The sequence below is a fragment of the Brachyhypopomus gauderio genome, chromosome 1 (assembly GCF_052324685.1).
Source record: "Brachyhypopomus gauderio isolate BG-103 chromosome 1, BGAUD_0.2, whole genome shotgun sequence".
NCBI classification, from domain to species: domain Eukaryota; kingdom Metazoa; phylum Chordata; class Actinopteri; order Gymnotiformes; family Hypopomidae; genus Brachyhypopomus; species Brachyhypopomus gauderio.
This window is the reverse complement of record NC_135211.1, coordinates 37586036-37603959: the sequence shown is the minus strand read 5'-3', so window position 1 is coordinate 37603959 and position 17924 is coordinate 37586036. Positions and strand designations below refer to the sequence as shown.

At 45.2% G+C, this 17924-nt stretch overlaps 1 protein-coding gene across 2 annotated transcripts in view; it reads left to right on the top strand.

The window, feature by feature from the left end:
* The first annotated feature begins 7739 nt into the window (after window positions 1–7739).
* The window catches only part of elf2b (E74-like factor 2b (ets domain transcription factor)), a 71607-nt gene continuing 61422 nt past the window's right edge, over window positions 7740–17924 (top strand). The window contains exons 1-2 of one of the 2 annotated variants that reach the window (XM_077012842.1): window positions 7740–7876; window positions 10065–10227. In XM_077012842.1, the coding sequence (XP_076868957.1) occupies window positions 7802–7876; window positions 10065–10227 (238 nt within the window). In that variant the 5' untranslated portion in view covers window positions 7740–7801. Of the gene's footprint in view, window positions 7877–10064; window positions 10228–11992; window positions 12181–17924 lie in introns of those variants that run through there. The other variant, XM_077012851.1, reaches the window with a different exon arrangement.

Below are 17924 nucleotides of genomic sequence, written 5' to 3'. Positions count from 1 at the left end.
TTTGAAAAAAAATCTGTAGCCTATTACATGTAATACTTAGGTGGAGACATTTTTCTAACAGTGGAATAGGGCACTCTTAACCACCCGACTGCAGTAATTATTTTAGCAATCAATGCAGTTAACACATCACACATGGGGGGGAAAAACGTCAAATAACGTGAAACTGATATAATTTTGAAAAATACCGTGATATAGAATTTTGGTCATACCGCCCAGCACTAGGTTAGGTTCACTTTCTCTCATGGATTCCTTCCTTCACAGTAGGGGGCCATTTCACTGTCTGCAGCAGGTGTAGCAGGTGATTGTTAGGGTCTTTTTTTCCAGCTGTTTCTGAAAATGTCTTCAGCATTTCAGCATCTTTGTTGTGAAGAGATGCAGCATCGTTTGAAGGAGGACACAAGATTCACCAGAGAGTGAATCAGTGAGTTACAGTAGTTATTACGCTTGTATAATGTAAGCGTCTGTAATGTTCAGATTTGTATAATATGCATTTTGTATACCTGAGTTTTGTAGTTAAAGTTTGTATAATACTGTTATTGGAATTTGGGTCAGTCCATGTCTAAAAAAAACCCCAGACCTCACAGTTCATGTCACGGATGTTTTTTGAGAAAAATTAAAAAGTGAAAACTGTTAAATCCATGAGATAATGTAATCCATGAGATAAGGCTGTAGGACTTTACATTATTTTACAATTCTTTGCATGTGTAATCTTAGCCTCACCAGTTATATTTTATCACCATTTGTAATTGCCACTCTTGATAAATATATATTGAGATTAAATCTGTGTTAATTTAATTATTAAGAATGAAATAATCAAGTTGTTTTTTAAAGAATTAAAATGTTATATTAGTCCATCATTCATTTATAGAATATAATATTGTATTGTAAGCTTTCTATCCTGGTGTGATTCCCAGTGTTTAAATGATTTAAAGCAGCATATATTTACTTACTAATTTAAGTACATTTAAATAAAGTAAAACCTTGCATAACACATTTACATTTAATACATTTTAATACTACATTAAGTGGAAATAATTGAATACAAATACATTTCTCACATCAACTAGTATTAGCAAACAATAAAGATGAATATTAAATAAAGAAGAATATAAAAGTGTTATCTAAATTTGAGCAATATTGTAGTTTGGATTTACATTATAGTTAAGATTTGTATAATGTTGGGATCTTTTTATGTTGTGTAATGTAGTTTGTCAAGAATAATATTCTGGAATCTGATTGGCTGTTAATTTATGATGATGTAAATCAGGAGTCAGTACTGGCCAGTTCTCCACTGCTCTACAAACAGACAAGCATAAAAAAACTAAAAGTTAAGAGGGTGTGGAGCAAATGTGCACATTCTGTTGAGTTGTTTCTGAATGTATTGCCATCCTGGATAAATACCACAGGCAGGGAGGTGATGTGTGGAAAGTCTGAATGGCTAAACACTTGTGATGTGAGATGTGCAGCATGTGTTTGTCTGATTGACAGTACATGATTCAGTCTGATGTCAGTCTGATCTCTCTCTCCATGACGCGCCCCCTAAATGGTCATGGAAACTCCAAAACAGAATTCAGTTATGCTATACTGTTCCATTTCTTCCTGAGACGCTGGGGCTTTGACAGAGAATGATGGGTAATGTAGATGCACCTGGTCATCACTGTAACACTCCAGCTCTGTAGATACACCAGGTCATTACTGTAACACTCCAGCTCTGTAGATATACCTGGTTATCACTAACACTCCCAGTTCTGTAGATACACCTGGTCATTACTGTAACACTCCAGCTCTGTAGATACACCTGGTCAATAAAGTAACACTCCCAGTGTAGTGTGGTACAGTCAGAGAGGGGAGTTACAGGAGGTGGTGTGGTACAGTCAGAGAGGGGAGTTACAGGAGGTGGTGTGGTACAGTCAGAGAGGGGAGTTACAGGAGGTGGTGTGGTACAGTCAGAGAGGGGAGTTACAGGAGGTGGTGTGGTACAGTCAGAGAGGGGAGTTACAGGAGGTGGTGTGGTACAGTCAGAGAGGGGAGTTACAGGAGGTGGTGTGGTACAGTCAGAGAGGGGAGTTACAGGAGGTGGTGTGGTACAGTCAGAGAGGAGAGTTACAGGAGGTGGTGTGGTACAGTCAGAGAGGAGAGTTACAGGAGGTGGTGTGGTACAGTCAGAGAGGGGAGTTACAGGAGGTGGTGTGGTACAGTCAGAGAGGGGAGTTACAGGAGGTGGTGTGGTACAGTCAGAGAGGGGAGTTACAGGAGGTGGTGTGGTACAGTCGTAGAGGGGAGTTACAGGAGGTGGTGTGGTACAGTCGTAGAGGAGAGTTACAGGAGGTGGTGTGGTACAGTCGTAGAGGAGAGTTACAGGAGGTGGTGTGGTACAGTCGTAGAGGAGAGTTACAGGAGGTGGTGTGGTACAGTCGTAGAGGAGAGTTACAGGAGGTGGTGTGGTACAGTCGTAGAGGAGAGTTACAGGAGGTGGTGTGGTACAGTCGTAGAGGAGAGTTACAGGAGGTGGTGTGGTACAGTCGTAGAGGAGAGTTACAGGAGGTGGTGTGGTACAGTCGTAGAGGAGAGTTACAGGAGGTGGTGTGGTACAGTCGTAGAGGAGAGTTACAGGAGGTGGTGTGGTACAGTCAGAGAGGAGAGTTACAGGAGGTGGTGTGGTACAGTCAGAGAGGAGAGTTACAGGAGGTGGTGTAGTGAAAAACACACATTTGACTGTCTTCACACGCTCACACGAGTTACTAATTCAATCAATCAATCAAATTTTATTTATATAGCGCTTTTTACAACAGTTGTTGTCACAAAGCAGCTTTACAAGTGCCGAGTCCTAGCCCCCAGTGAGCAAGCCAAGGGCGACAGTGGCAAGGAAAAACTCCCTAGTTTTTGCATGAGGAAGAAACCTTGAGAGGAACCAAGACTCAGGGGGGGAGCCCATCCTCCTCTGGCCGACACCGGTCACCATGACAACAACAACAATATAGACAGAATGTAGACAGAATGTAAAAGATGCAATAATGTCCATTTAGACCGAAAAAGATGTAATAATGTCCATCATGGTGTAGGCATCCGGTTAGGCAGGAGGTGGCCGGCCAGGATGGATCGCTTGTCTCTCCTCATCTCATTATACCTCAAGCAGGCGGGCAGCCATGTGGAGAAATGAAACAGGGAAAATTAGCTCTGTATGAGGACATATACAGGACAGGTAAAATTATAAACATTTCTGGAGTGTGGCAGCAACTCCGGCACTAAGTTAAATTATTACAGCCTAGCTAAAAAAAAAACTACTAATTCACCAACTACTGGCGATCGATCGATCGCGATATAATACTTAGCCACCCCTGGTGTATACTATAATAGGCCATTCTCGGCACAGGTGTTTGTGTATACTATAACAGCCACCTTATTATGGGGTTCCATGTCTGCTATTCTGCCTGATAACATCTTGCACTCCCATTCCATGTACTGATAGGTCCAATGTAACACGTGTATTTAACATCCTCTGATCAGTAGGGGTGGGAATCATTTACTATCTCACGATTCGATTCGATTCCGATTTTGGGGGCCACAATTCAATTCAAAATCGATTTTCGATTCAAAACGATTTTCGATTCAAAAAACGATTTGATTTATAAAAATTTCTGCTTAAGTCTATAAAATCTGCATGATCTACTACAGTCTGCTTTGCAAGACAGAATGACAAATACAGAAAATAAAGTCTCTTTCACATTTAATTAACAAAAATAATGTGCTTTGGTAAAATAAAATGCTTTTTGTTGTTACCAAAATTCTTGAGCTTCATTTTACAAGCTGTCAGGGCTGGCTCGGATGCAGTTCCCCCAGCCGTGGCTAGGGGCACCAGAGTCAGTCCCAGACTATACTGGCGTACGTTCTCAGCCAGTGTCTGCTTTCTCTGTGATTGCTTCTCGTTTGAAGGTGTCTCGCCACCTCTCTGTTATGCTTTCTCTTTACTTATTCGAGTATTTCCTGCGTCGCTTCCTGACTCATCTCAAGTTTTCCCAATCCTCCATTTCTTCCTATCCTTTTTGCCTTTATTTTTGGGAAGGGTTTTATTTTGCTGCGGCGTTTTTTGCCAATTACTTCTTCTGGTGTCCTTGGTTTCATTTTCGCGTTGCATTTATCCGCGCTGTTTTTTAGTTACTGTTGTTGTTTTGTTTCTTTCTCCCGTCTCACTACGGTTAACAGTTAAAAAACGGTTAACTGTTATTTTTCAGTCCTTGTATGTTGCGCGTTGTTTTTTGTTTCTATTTACTCCGTGCCCTCACGGTTTTGCTTTCTATTCTCTTGCGCGTTGAGTCTTCCGTGTTGTTTTGTTTGTTCGTTCTGGGTCGCTGTTCTGGGTTCCCTCTCGCTAATACATGTGACGAGTGTCAAATGTATTGCTTTTGCGAGCCGGCACTTGGGTCCACCCTTCTCTATATTATTTCACGCTGCGTGTACATTCGTGCTCACCGCGTTACACACCCCTTGCACAAGAGCTACATACATTGTGTCCAGTTCGGTCTTCCCTGGCATTCGTAAAATGAACCCATATTTTTGCCTTAAATGAAGACTCTTTCCTCCATCTGTTTTGAAAACTTTCCGCACACGAGTGTGTCCCAGAACCTGCTGCGTAATGTCTCGCATAATTTTGTAATTACGTAACGCGACTTAGAATCGATTTGGGGACATTTAAAATCGATTCTGAATCGTAGTAAATGAGAATCGATTTTTTGGCACACCTCTACTGATCAGCTGCTAATAAACGATCATACAACAGTAAGAAGTGCAGTCTCAGTGCTGTGGAACACCTCACACGGGTCACTGGACTATGCTCTGTTATCTGGGTGGCTACAGGACACTACAGCATTTTAGGAAGAAATGGAAGATTAGAGACTAGTCTGTTGTTTCCTGTGGCTTACAATCTGAGTATTGACACTTCTTCCTGCACGGATGCCTTTATAAACACAGACATGACTGACAGGTGACAGGATCAGTAAGAGTGCTGGCCTGTAGTGACTCTGCAGGTCCTGGTCAGCTGTTAGACAAAACCTTAATGCACAGTAAACGTGGAGAAACAAGCCCCTTGAAAACATAAAGGACAAATTCAGTGAAGCTGGGGTGGGTTGAATCCGCAAATAGAGTTTCTATTTTTTGGTTAGAGATAATTAATTTGAAAGCAGACAGATGCACTGTTTTCATGTTCATATATCTAAGATGTTAATATATTGTTCAATTTTAAGTTCAGGATTGCCTTAAAAATAAAGATTAATTCTTTAAGGTGGTTGCCCTTTTGTTTAGTTTTTTATTTTATAAACGCAGAAGTATTAGTACCTTTCATCCCTTACTTCCAACCCTTCACCCCCACCCCTCGCTCCCAGCCTTTACCCCCAACCCTTCACCCTAACCCCTCACCCCTCACTCCTAACCCTTCACCCCTCACACCTAACCTTTCACCCTTCACCCCCACCCCTCGCTCCCAGCCTTTACCCCAACCCTTCACCCTAACCCCTCACCCCTCACTCCTAACCCTTCACCCCTCACACCTAACCTTTCACCCTTCACCCCACCCCTTGCTCCCAGCCTTTACCCCAACCCTTCACCCTAACCCCTCACCCCTCACTCCTAACCCTTCACCCCTCACACCTAACCTTTCACCCTTCACCCCACCCCTCGCTCCCAGCCTTTACCCCCAACCCTTCACCCTAACCCCTCACCCCTCACTCCTAACCCTTCACCCCTCACACCTAACCTTTCACCCTTCACCCCACCCCTCGCTCCCAGCCTTTACCCCAACCCTTCACCCTAACCCCTCACCCCTCACTCCTAACCCTTCACCCCTCACACCTAACCTTTCACCCTTCACCCCACCCCTCGCTCCCAGCCTTTACCCCCAACCCTTCACCCTAACCCCTCACTAGGGCTGCACGATTAATCGTATTTTTATCGTTATCGCGATGTGAAGTTTCACGATAAACACATCGAAAGAGCCACGATAACTCCTTGAATAACAGCAAACTCAAATTGCGTTATCCTCGTCCAGCAATAGAGGGAGCTATTCGCGCTGCAGACTATGATCACGTGACGTAAGTAGGCAAGAGGCAGAGTGAGGCAGAGTTGCCAGGTTCTCGGTTTTCACGCCAAATTGGGCTTGTTTGAAAATCCAGCCGCGGGTAAAAATTCTGGGGCCGCGGGGTGCGGTTTTTTGGGCTACTTTTGAGTTGGGCTACTGCGGAAGTTACAAGTCAACACTAAGAATCGTTCGCGATATAATACTTAATTTGTCTCCAGTTCACACTCGCAACACCCCCCCCCCCCCCCCGCCGACAACTTACACTCGCAGATTTTGTGCGGAAAGCTTTTGTAGGACCTGGCAACCCTGGAGTGGGGTGAACACGCTCATCAGACACGCGATTTGGTTTAAGCCTGGTTTACACTTGATGCGGCGCGAGGGTCCGGGAGGCGAAAATAACCGCGGTGGCTTCGCCCGTGTGCAATTGCCTCGCGTGCTGTCGATTCACGAGGTCGTGCACCTCTCGAATTTTGTAAGTTCGCGCGCGCCGCGTCTCGGCGAAATGAGAACAGTCATGTTTGCAGGGTTCATACACCTATACAAGGTGGAATTCAAGCACTTGTACGTCACTTTCAAGGTCCATTTCAATAATTCCCAGCACGTTATTGAATTAAATATTTATACATATACTCTAAATGATTCGAAATAATTCGCTTTTTTATCACATTATTTAATGGATATTTATTTTCAAAACGCCCAATCTTAACGTTCACGTTCTCTCATGTTTCGTCCTGGAATTACAAGAGGCTCGTATTTGTTAACGTAATACAAGAGAATTGTTCAGTCAGACAGATATTTGTTGTGAAACGAAGTAGTTACAATTTCAAGCCTTTTCAAATACTTTAGCCTAAATTCCAGCACTTTTCAAACCTGAAACACAAAGCAACATTAAAATTGGTCAGGTAAAAGTTCATTCCCCTGTATTTGAGGTGTGTTTTTTTATACTACTAGGCCTACATATCGTTTCGGACAACACTGCAAAGAATGTGACACGGCAAGAATAAACGCTTCCGCCGTTCGCGGAGGTTAACGAGGTGTGCGGAGTCGCTCACTCGTGAAAGTATAAACCTAGATTGAATCTATTGTTGAATAAACCTGCAAAATATTTGGAATTATTCTGGATTCATTACACAGTAAAAAACAAAACAAATTAACGTGCTGCTGTTCAGAGAGACACTACATTTCTGTATTTTAATCTTAATTTATCGTGGTTCACATCGATATCGGGATATCCAACAACGTTATCGCACATCGCAATTCTAGTCCATATCGTGCACCCCTACCCCTCACTCCTAACCCTTCACCCCTCACACCTAACCTTTTACCCCACCCCTCGCTCCCAGCCTTTACCCCCAACCCTTCACCCTAACCCCTCACCCCTCACTCCTAACCCTTCACCCCTCACACCTAACCTTTCACCCTTCACCCCACCCCTCGCTCCCAGCCTTTACCCCAACCCTTCACCCTAACCCCTCACCCCTAACCCTTCACCCCTCACTCCAACCCTTCGCTCCTCACTCCCACCTTTCACCCCTATCCCATCACCCTTCACCCCTAACCCTTCACCCCTAACCCCCTAATGGATGTTTCAGGTAATGGTGGGTTTAAGGAGGGTGTATTGCAGAAGTCAACGTGTTTTGTGGGATCTGTCTCGCCCTCTCTGACTGCAGGACCAGAGGGCACATCTTCGTGCCACCGCAGAGCTGGGCAGGTGTGGGGTATGTGTGAGGGATGACGTCTGTGCTGCTTGTGGACAGTGGTGGAGCAATAGTGGAGTATGTTACCACCGTGGAGGAACTTCAGCAGGTATGTACACACTCACATGGCACCAACCCAATGCATGTAGACATGGCCGAGACCATCTGTTCAAACCAAGCATCAGAATGGGGAAGAAAGGGTTAGGGTGATTTAAGTGACTTTGAACATGGCACTGTTGTGCCAGACGGGCTGGTCTCAGTAGTTCAGAAACTTCTGATCTATTGGGATTTTCATGCACATAAGTCTCTAGGGTTTATAGAGAATGGTCCAAAAAAGAGAAAATATCCAGTGTGCCTTGTTGATCAGAGGTCAGAGGAGAATGTCCAGACTGTTTCGAGCTGATAGAACGGCAACAGTAACTCAAATAATCAGTCGTTACAACCGAGGCATGCAGAAGAGCATCTCTGAACACACAACACGTCGAACCTTGAGGTGGATGGGCTACAGCAGCAGAAGACCACACCAGGTGACACTCCTGTCAGCTAAGAACAGGAATCTGAGGCTGCAATTCACACAGGCTCACCAAAATTTGACAATATTGCCTGGTCTGTTGAGTCTCTATTTCTGCTGAGACATTCGGATGGTAGGGTCAGAATCTGGCATCTACAACATGAAAGCATGGATCCATCCTGCCTTGTATCAATGACTCAGGCTGGTGGTGGTGGTGCAATGGTGTGAGAGATAATGTCCTGGCACACTTTGGGCCCATTAGTACCAATTGAGCATCATGTCAACACCACAGCCTACCTGAGTATTGTTGCTGACCATGTCCATCCCTTTATGACCAAAGTCAAATTTGTTTATATAGCGCTTTTTACAACACATGTTGTCACAAAGCAGCTTTACAATCGTATGGGTCCAGATCCCTAATGAGCAAGCCAAAGGCGACAGTGGCGAGGAAAAACTCCCTATGATGGTGGGGATTAGGAAGAAACCTCAGGAGGTCCAAGACTCAAAAGGGAACCCATCCTCCATTGGGCGGCCCATTAGCTCAAGTCCGTGGTGCGCAGGGTGGTTCTACAGTTATAGTTATAGTTCTTGTTCCCCGGCCAAGTAGTCACAGTCCCTTCAGGTGGGGAGCCTCAGGTAGGAGCTAGCATCAGCACGTCCTCTTGTGGCAATGGCACATCCAACCCCAGCATCAGTACATCCACCACCAAGCCAGACCATCCCCCAGGTGCCTGTATCCAATCGTCTTGGGTGGAGGCATGCAAGAAGATAGAAATACAGACTGAGTGGACATGAATTTAAACCACCATTGATTTAAATGTACATAGCTCACGTGCCAGTGATGAGCATGTGGCTCCGGCAGGCTAATCTATAGCAGCATAACTAAAGGGATGGGTTCAGAGGTGACCACAGTCATGAGGGTTCACTGAGACATTGCTTTCCAGCCAAGTTATTGTCACAAATAGAGTGATGCCACGACACAGCTGGAGGACAGCATCAACATCTCAGACCACAGTATACCCATCTTCTGATGGCTAATTCCAGCAGGATAATGCACCATATCATAAAGCATGAACCTTCTCAGACTGGTATCTTGAACACGACAATGAGTTCACTGTTCACAGTCACCAGATCTCAGTCCAATAGAGCACCTTTGGGATGTGGTGGAATGGGAGATTCACATCATGGATGTGCAGCTGACAAATCTGCAGCAACTGTGTGATGTTATCATGTCAATATGGACCAGACTCTCTGAGGAATGTTTCCAGTACCTTGTTGAATCTGCCACAAAGGATTAAAACAGTTCTGAAGGCAAAAGGTTCAACCCATTACTAGCAATGTGTACCTAATAAAGTGGCCGGTGAGTGTACATTATAATATATTAGATTGCATTATACTATACCTATTATCCATTCAGGTCAGTATCTGTTTGAATTGGTTTGATATTGTTATAACTGTGTTTTTGAGACATGAATGTTCAGAAATTCATTAGAAATACCTGTGAGCATTAAAGTCCTCAATATGGTGTAAAATGGTTCCGCCTCACAGCCCATCACCCTAATGTCAGCGTTAGTCTCTCATCTAGCGCATGTGTGTATCTTCCACTATGACAAGTTTGACTCTCCCTACTGGAGCTTGGAAATCCCCCAGTGTCAACAAAGAGGTGGAGATCAGTAGGGGTGGAGATCAGGGAGGTGGAGATCAGGGAGGTGGAGATCAGGGAGGTGGAGATCAGATGTTGGCACATCACCCTGCTGTCTGTCTGTCACTGTGTGTCTGGCCCCAGGAGGAAGGTGTGTGTGAGGTGGAGGAGGAGGTGGTGTGTGAGGGGGGTGCGGAGAGGTGGCTGTGTGCTCAGAGTGAGCAGGTTGCTCAGGTGCTGCTGTATGACGACCTGATGCAGGACGTGGCAGAAGAGGAGGAGGTGGAGACCGAGGTCATCGAAACGGGTAACTACACACACACACACACGCACACACACACGCGCGCACACACACACACACACAGAAGAGGAGGAGGTGGAGACCGAGGTCATCGAAACAGGTAACTGCACACACGCACACACACACACACACAAACACACACACACACACACACACACAGAAGAGGAGGAGGTGGAGACCGAGGTCATCGAAACAGGTAACGCACACACACACACACACGCACACACACACACACACACACAGAAGAGGAGGAGGTGGAGACCGAGGTCATCGAAACAGGTAACTGCACACACACACACACACACACACACACACACACGAGGAGGAGGTGGAGACCGAGGTCATCGAAACAGGTAACTGCACACATGCGCACGCACACACATATGCACACACACGCGCACACACACACACACACACACACACACACACACACACATATACACACACACACACACACACACACATATACACACACACAGAAGAGGAGGAGGTGGAGACCGAGGTCATCGAAACAGGTAACTGCACACATACGCACGCACACACATACGCACACACATGCGCGCACACACACACACACTTATGCACACACATGTTTATTGTATCTCACATTTTCATATGCATACAAGATGCACTGCATCATAATTATGGTGAAGAAAATGACCCCATTAGGGCCACGCTGTATGATCTTCATGTGCACACTGCCCTCTTGAGCCCATACACTGAACTGCAGCTCCTAATGCCTTTCACTGCCTGTGTCCTGTACTGTGGATAGGTTCATGATGGTCTTAATGCAGGCGGACGTCTGTGGGAATAAAGAGGGCAGATCGCTCCAGTGTGGGGGTGGGGGGGGGGGGGGGGACTATAATCATTTCTAATGCTTGACCAAATTTGCAAAGTAACGTTAAAAAGGAACCCTGACTTGTTTTGCACTAACAATGCTGTGTTTATCCTGTTAGCACGGCCCATGCATAGTTTGACATCTTACTGTGAACCGCAAGTGGTGTGAAGTTTGGTGCCATAAGGCGAATCTCAGCATGTAAATGAGTAGATATGTAAATCAGCTGATTGCAGCCTTTATGCAAATCAGCAAGCCTGTGATGTAGAGGTGATTTTTAAAATATAATGCATCCGAGTCATCTTTAAAGTAGATACATTAGTTCTTAAAATTAGCATTTAAACCTAAAACTTGGGTTAACCCTAACCACAAACGCTGCCCACAGGATCTTTAAGCTTTATCTTGGCCCACAGAGACTGTATTTGTGGTCACAGCTTTTATAGTGACTTTATTTATGTTGTAATAACTTTTACAGTGACTTTATCACCACTGATCTAGAACTGTTGTAACAGAACCGTAGTTCTAGTACCCACTTTAAACTCTAGTGGGTTTAAAGTGTGAGCTTGGCTCTTGACCAAGATAAAGTTTTATCAACATATTGTTTTTTTTTATTTAAACTTTATTTTACCAGGGAAAAATCCCATATTGTGCTGATAAACACTAAATGCATAAAACATCATAGTCCATATGAGTCTTTTTAACGCGTTATCCTAAAATATACTTTAGCGACGTTACTTAACACTGTACTACAGTGCTCATGTTGAGAATCGATGTTTTTACCATCACGACAAAACCGCTGTATTCAACCTGGCAGGTAAAATTGTTTTTTAAAAACGTATTTTTGATTTGGAATCTCAAATTTCGGAAGTGACGCAACGTCCTGTTGCTGACGTACGTGCTACGTAGCGCGCGAAGGATTTCCTGTTTCTCTCCGCGCGCGGAAGGATCGCGTGTCGGGTCGCGGTGCGTGCTGCGGTCGGTCGCGCGGCTGGCGCGCGCTCCCGTGTCGGCGGAGTGTTCTGGCGTGCGCGCGCGTCTCCAGCGCTGCTCCAACGTGAAGGGAAACATGGCGGCGTCGCTGCATGAGGCTCCCGCGAACCAACTGGATCTGCTGATCCGAGCAGGTAACGTGGCCTCGGCCGGTCCGGCGCTGTCCCGCGGGGCGTTTGGGGCGGGCGGCTGGGCCCGCGGGGTGAAGTTGTGGTGGTGAAGTAGCGGAGGGCATGTCAGGAAGTGATCACCTTGGTGCTGAACCTGCGTGGCGCGCGCCTGCGTGTTTTAACCGCGGGTTCTTGCAGCGTTAAAGGGGTGAAAGTGCGGCGTGTGCAGCGTGCACCCCTGGGGGAGTGCAGCGTGCACCTCGGGCGGGTCGTGCACCACCCCGGCGGGTGTGCGCTGGGCGCCGCACGGGTGGAGGATAACGGGCTGGTGTGGTGGAGGTGGTGCGGCGCTGTGAACCAGGAAGTGCGCGGTGTTGTCGCTCCTGTCTGCCACGCTGCCTGTCTCACCGTGTCCAGCGCTCACCCTGCCCGCTCCCGGAGGGGTCAGGGGTAGGGAGGGTGAGGCAAGGGCACACGGGGGTATCACGGGGGTATTTGATCATCGTCAGGGCAGTTGGGGTCAGCGGGGCACGTTTACGTGCTTTTGTTGCCCATCGTCATTTATAGTGCGGAGAAGAAAACACGTTCAGTGTGGTTATAGTGAATAAAACACGTTCAGTGTGGTTATATTCCTCTCTTCTCTGCACAATAACCACGCTGAACGTGTTTTATTCCTCTGTTCTCCGCACTATAAAATAAAACGCGTACATCGTGGTTATAGTGCGGAGAAGACAGGAATAAAACACGTTCAGCTTGTTTATAGTGAATAAAACACGTTCAGTGTGGTTATAGTGCGGAGAAGATAGGAATAAAACACGTTCAGCGTGTTTATAGTGAATAAAACACGTACAGTGTGTTTATAGTGAATAAAACACGTTCGTGCACCAAAGCGTCGTGAACGTCGCCCGTGTCTCTGTGTGAGCGTCCCGTTATACGCACGCGGGGGCGCGAGCTCAACACTCGCGCATTTTTAACTGTTTTTTTTGGGGGGTTTTTTTTTTTTGCTTTTTTGTTGTCGTTTTAATCTGGTCTGTGTGTACGACTGTCAAAATCAGGGACGGTCTTGGTATTTTCACGTTAAATCTGATATTTAGAAAACATTTGATGGCGGAAGCATTGTTATTCCAGAAGGCGGTCCTATGTTTGATTGACGTGCTGTTGTCGAATAGTGTCCGTGAAGGGTTCGAAAATATTCAGGCCGTCCAATAGGAGCTCCTCGCTCGGAGCGTGTCGAACAGAGTCTCATCCAATCGTGACTCGGGGCGGGGACTGCGCTCGGGGCGCGAGCGTCTTCGCTAAGAAGTGGAGGGAAAGTTGGCGAGTGTAAACACGGAAGTTGAGCGCGCGAGCCTGTAAAACGAGGCGGTAAATGAACTAACACTAACCTGTGGGTGAAGAGAGTTAATGGACCCACACTAACCTGTGGGTGAAGAGAGTTAATGGACCCACACTAACACTAACCTGTGGGTGAAGAGTGTTAATGGACCCACACTAACACTAACCTGTGGGTGAAGAGAGTTAATGGACCCACACTAACACTAACCTGTGGGTGAAGAGTGTTAATGGACCCACACTAACCTGTGGGTGAAGAGTGTTAATGGACCCACACTAACCTGTGGGTGAAGAGTGTTAATGGACCCACACTAACCTGTGGGTGAAGAGTGTTAATGGACCCACACTAACCTGTGGGTGAAGAGTGTTAATGGACCCACACTAACCTGTGGGTGAAGAGTGTTAATGGACCCACACTAACCTGTGGGTGAAGAGTGTTAATGGACCCACACTAACCTGTGGGTGAAGAGTGTTAATGGACCCACACTAACCTGTGGGTGAAGAGTGTTAATGGACCCACACTAACACTAACCTGTGGGTGAAGAGAGTTAATGGACCCACACTAACACTAACCTGTGGGTGAAGAGAGTTAATGGACCCACACTAACACTAACCTGTGGGTGAAGAGTGTTAATGGACCCACACTAACCTGTGGGTGAAGAGTGTTAATGGACCCACACTAACCTGTGGGTGAAGTGTTAATGGACCCACACTAACACTAACCTGTGGGTGAAGAGTGTTAATGGACCCACACTAACACTAACCTGTGGGTGAAGAGTGTTAATGGACCCACACTAACACTAACCTGTGGGTGAAGTGTTAATGGACCCACACTAACACTAACCTGTGGGTGAAGAGTGTTAATGGACCAGCACTCGGACTTCTCGTAGTTGTTGGTGCGGTGTTTTGTAGTGACTTGTGCATCCGTTACCGTGTTATACGTACATCCTCACACTTACGGTTTACTCGTCTTAATGACGCAGAGAGTATGACGTGATTCCGTTTTATATCATGATGCTGATGTAGTCACTTCACCTTGTACTCGTGTGTGTGTGTGTGAGAGAGAGAGAGAGAGAGAGAGAGAGAGAGAGAGAGAGAGAGAGAGAGAGTGTGTGTGTGTGTGTTAGAAAGAGAGAGAGAGAGAGAGTGTGTGTGTGTGTGTGTGTGTGTGTGTGTGTTAGAGAGAGAGAGAGAGTGTGTGTGTGTTAGAGAGAGAGAGTGTGTGTGAGAGAGAGAGATGTCTGTGTTTACTGTATAGTAGGAATCATGGTAGGCTTGTTCTTGTCTTTCACACACGTGCCCCTCCTTCCTACAGAGGCAGGGCACCGGGGCACATATAGGGGTCACCCACACTTCTGTTGGGGAGGGGGTGTCCAGGGGCCAAAGATAGCCCTCTCATGCAGCGGCAGTATCCAAACATGGACAGGACTCTATGAGGAATGGCTAATGCTGGAGGGAAGGGAACAGGTGAGAGGGTGTTACCCCGGGAGGGAGGCTGTGGCGTTGAGGAGGCTGTTTCTTCTGGGGCAGTAGAGCATGTGGGAGGGGCTGTTGCCCGCATGCATCACAAGTTGTCCATAATCGGTTTACCTACAGATATATAAGCAATTACATTGCAGAAAAGCAACTATTAGATCAGTTACTAAAACACCAGTCCAGACTGACTCTAGATTAGCTTTACAGAAACATTACTCTAGAACAGGGGTCGGCAACCCAAAATGTTGAAAGAGCCATATTGGACCAAAAAAACAAATATGTCTGGAGCCGCAAAAAATTAAAAGCCTTATATAAGCCTTATAATGAAGGCAACACATGCTGTATGTATCTATATTAGCCTACCATCAAAATGACTAAGTTAGCTACAAATACGTAATGAGCATTCATGATTAAATGTTTATTCTCCCTGCAGTGTGTTCTGTAGAGAACGACGCACCACGTGACTGCTCTGTTGTAGGATGCCGCCTCTAGTTTAACTTCATTACAATATTAATGAATTATGTTTCATTGATTTGATGAAATTAAAGAAATTCAATAAATCAGGGTTTTCAAGATCACTTGGAGTGAGATTTGAACCTGGAGGGGATGGCGAACGTAAATTGTTACATTGAATCATAGATATGGATCAGAGGTAAATAAACTATAGATTTTTTTTTTCTCGGCGTGAGAAATCTGATGTGTGGCGTGTGAGCGTGTGAAGACGGTCAAATGCGTGTGTCTGACGCTCAATACGTGAGAGTTGCCAACCCTGATAAATAAATCTGATTGGGGGGGGTTGAACGAAAGTTGGGCGGGGGGGGGGGGGGGCACGTAACACTCAAATGGGTGGTAAACGTCTGAAAATAAATTCTCCGGTTTAAAATATAGTCTCCCGTTACATTTTTTTTTTGGCATTTGGGTCCGTATCCAGTTAATCAGGAATGTGATTGGGTCCGGACAGGACGGCGTTCGGGTCCGGATCCGGACCACGGTCCACCATTTGGTGATACCTGCTCTAGACTGACTCCAGATTGACTCCAGATTAGCCTTACAGAAACATTACTCTAGACCAGGGCTATTCAACTATATTATTCTGCAGGCCAGATTTGGCAGAGCTCTGACCTGTTGGCCAGACTAGCCTTGTCCCAATCCGATATTTGGATCGGATCGGCCGCCGATATTAGCAAAAAATGCGTATCGGTATCTGATCGGCAGGCACGAGAAAATGCCGATCCAGACTCCCGATCCAGTTTTTTTTTTTTTTTTTTGAAAGTCCCATCTGGGTTTTCCAGCGCACCCATTTAGATAATCCATTCCAGTTTTTGCTGTGGTTTCGCCAGTGAGCGTAAAATCCGGTCCTCATTTTCCAGCACACCTTCAGCACATGAGCATAGCATCTCCTCAATATAGTTCAGTGGCATCTCCTAACCATTAAGACGGCCATGTAAATTTGAAGTTATCAGTAAAAATGTCAGTTGTGTGGGATTATTTTACCTTAAAGGATGACAGAGGTAGAGTGCAACATATGCCACAGTACCACCATAAAAAACACGACGAGTTTCTAAAGAAAACCGAAGACAAAAAAAGAAAGGTCCTACACAACTAACACTGGCAGAAACAATTGAACTGAAGGGAGTGTATAGATGGGGATAGAGCAGCAAAGTGTGGAGTACTTTTTTGCTTTTAATTAGTTACAATATGTGCACAGATTTTTTTAAAGCTTTGGTTTACCGATTCAATTCGATTTTCAATTCGATTCGATCCGATTCAATATCAGTTCTTGTAGGGACATTTCAGTTACAATAAAAAGTGTAGTTTGAATGTGAAATGTTGTAATGATACAAGGAACACTCAAACTTTATTAAAATGTATTAAGATATTAGTGTTTATACTGTGAACAACAGTTACATTCTTTTTTTAATATCAATTAATGCACACTCTTCCACATAGCTCCTTTACCAGAAAAGGCATTGAAAGCGGTTTTGAACAGCTTTTTAAAGTGCAAATTAAGTTTTTTTTTATTATTTTATTTTTTTTTTACATGTAACAAAAACATTTATGAACATAGTTCTAAATATTGTAAACATTAAGGTCCAAAAACTAAGATTTATTCATGACTGCTTTTTGACATCTTGGAGATTGTCAAAATTTTCTGCAAGAAAATGAGCTGATCAACATGTTGAGGAGTGAGACTTAAAGCACTTCGGTTATTTTTTGGCACGGGGAGAACTTGTAGATAGTTTAATCGCAAATGCCTTCTCTAGTGGAGTTTGTTTGGGTTCTGGCGTTTTTTGAATATCAGGATGGTGCCGCGTTAAATGATTTCTCAGATTTGTGGTATTCCCACAATATTTCACCTCCATGTTGCACAGTTTACACGCGGCTGTGCTTTTATCCAACTCTTCCCTACCATCATGGGTTCTGAATCCAAAATGTAACCATACATCTGCAGGGTTGCCAACTTTTCAAGATCGCTTGGAGTGAGATTTGAACCTGAAGGGGGTGGCGGTGTAAAAGGGACACAAAATAAGTATTATATCGCGATCGATCGCTCGCCAGTGGTTGGCGCCAGAGCGAACTAGTAACTCATTGAATCATAGATGTGGATCAGAGGTACATTTTTTTTTTTTACTCTTGCTGCAGCCATGCTTAACTGATCACCCCAGCCAAGTGGCGGTGCTCGAGAAAAAAAGGATGATCTCGCGAGATAAAACGCGAGACGTTAAAACGGTACGTATATGCGGGGGAAAATTCTAAAGATCGATCTCAGGTTTCATAAATCGATATCGAATCATTCAAATGAAGATCGATTTGAATCGAAAGATCGATTTTTTTTTAAACACACCCCTATTCCTGTAGAACTCATGGTAATGGTGTGTGTGTTCTCTGCTGTGTAGAATATGTGTAGAAAGCAGCAGTATCCAATTCATATGTGCAGAAGGGTCGTTCCTACCTGTGGC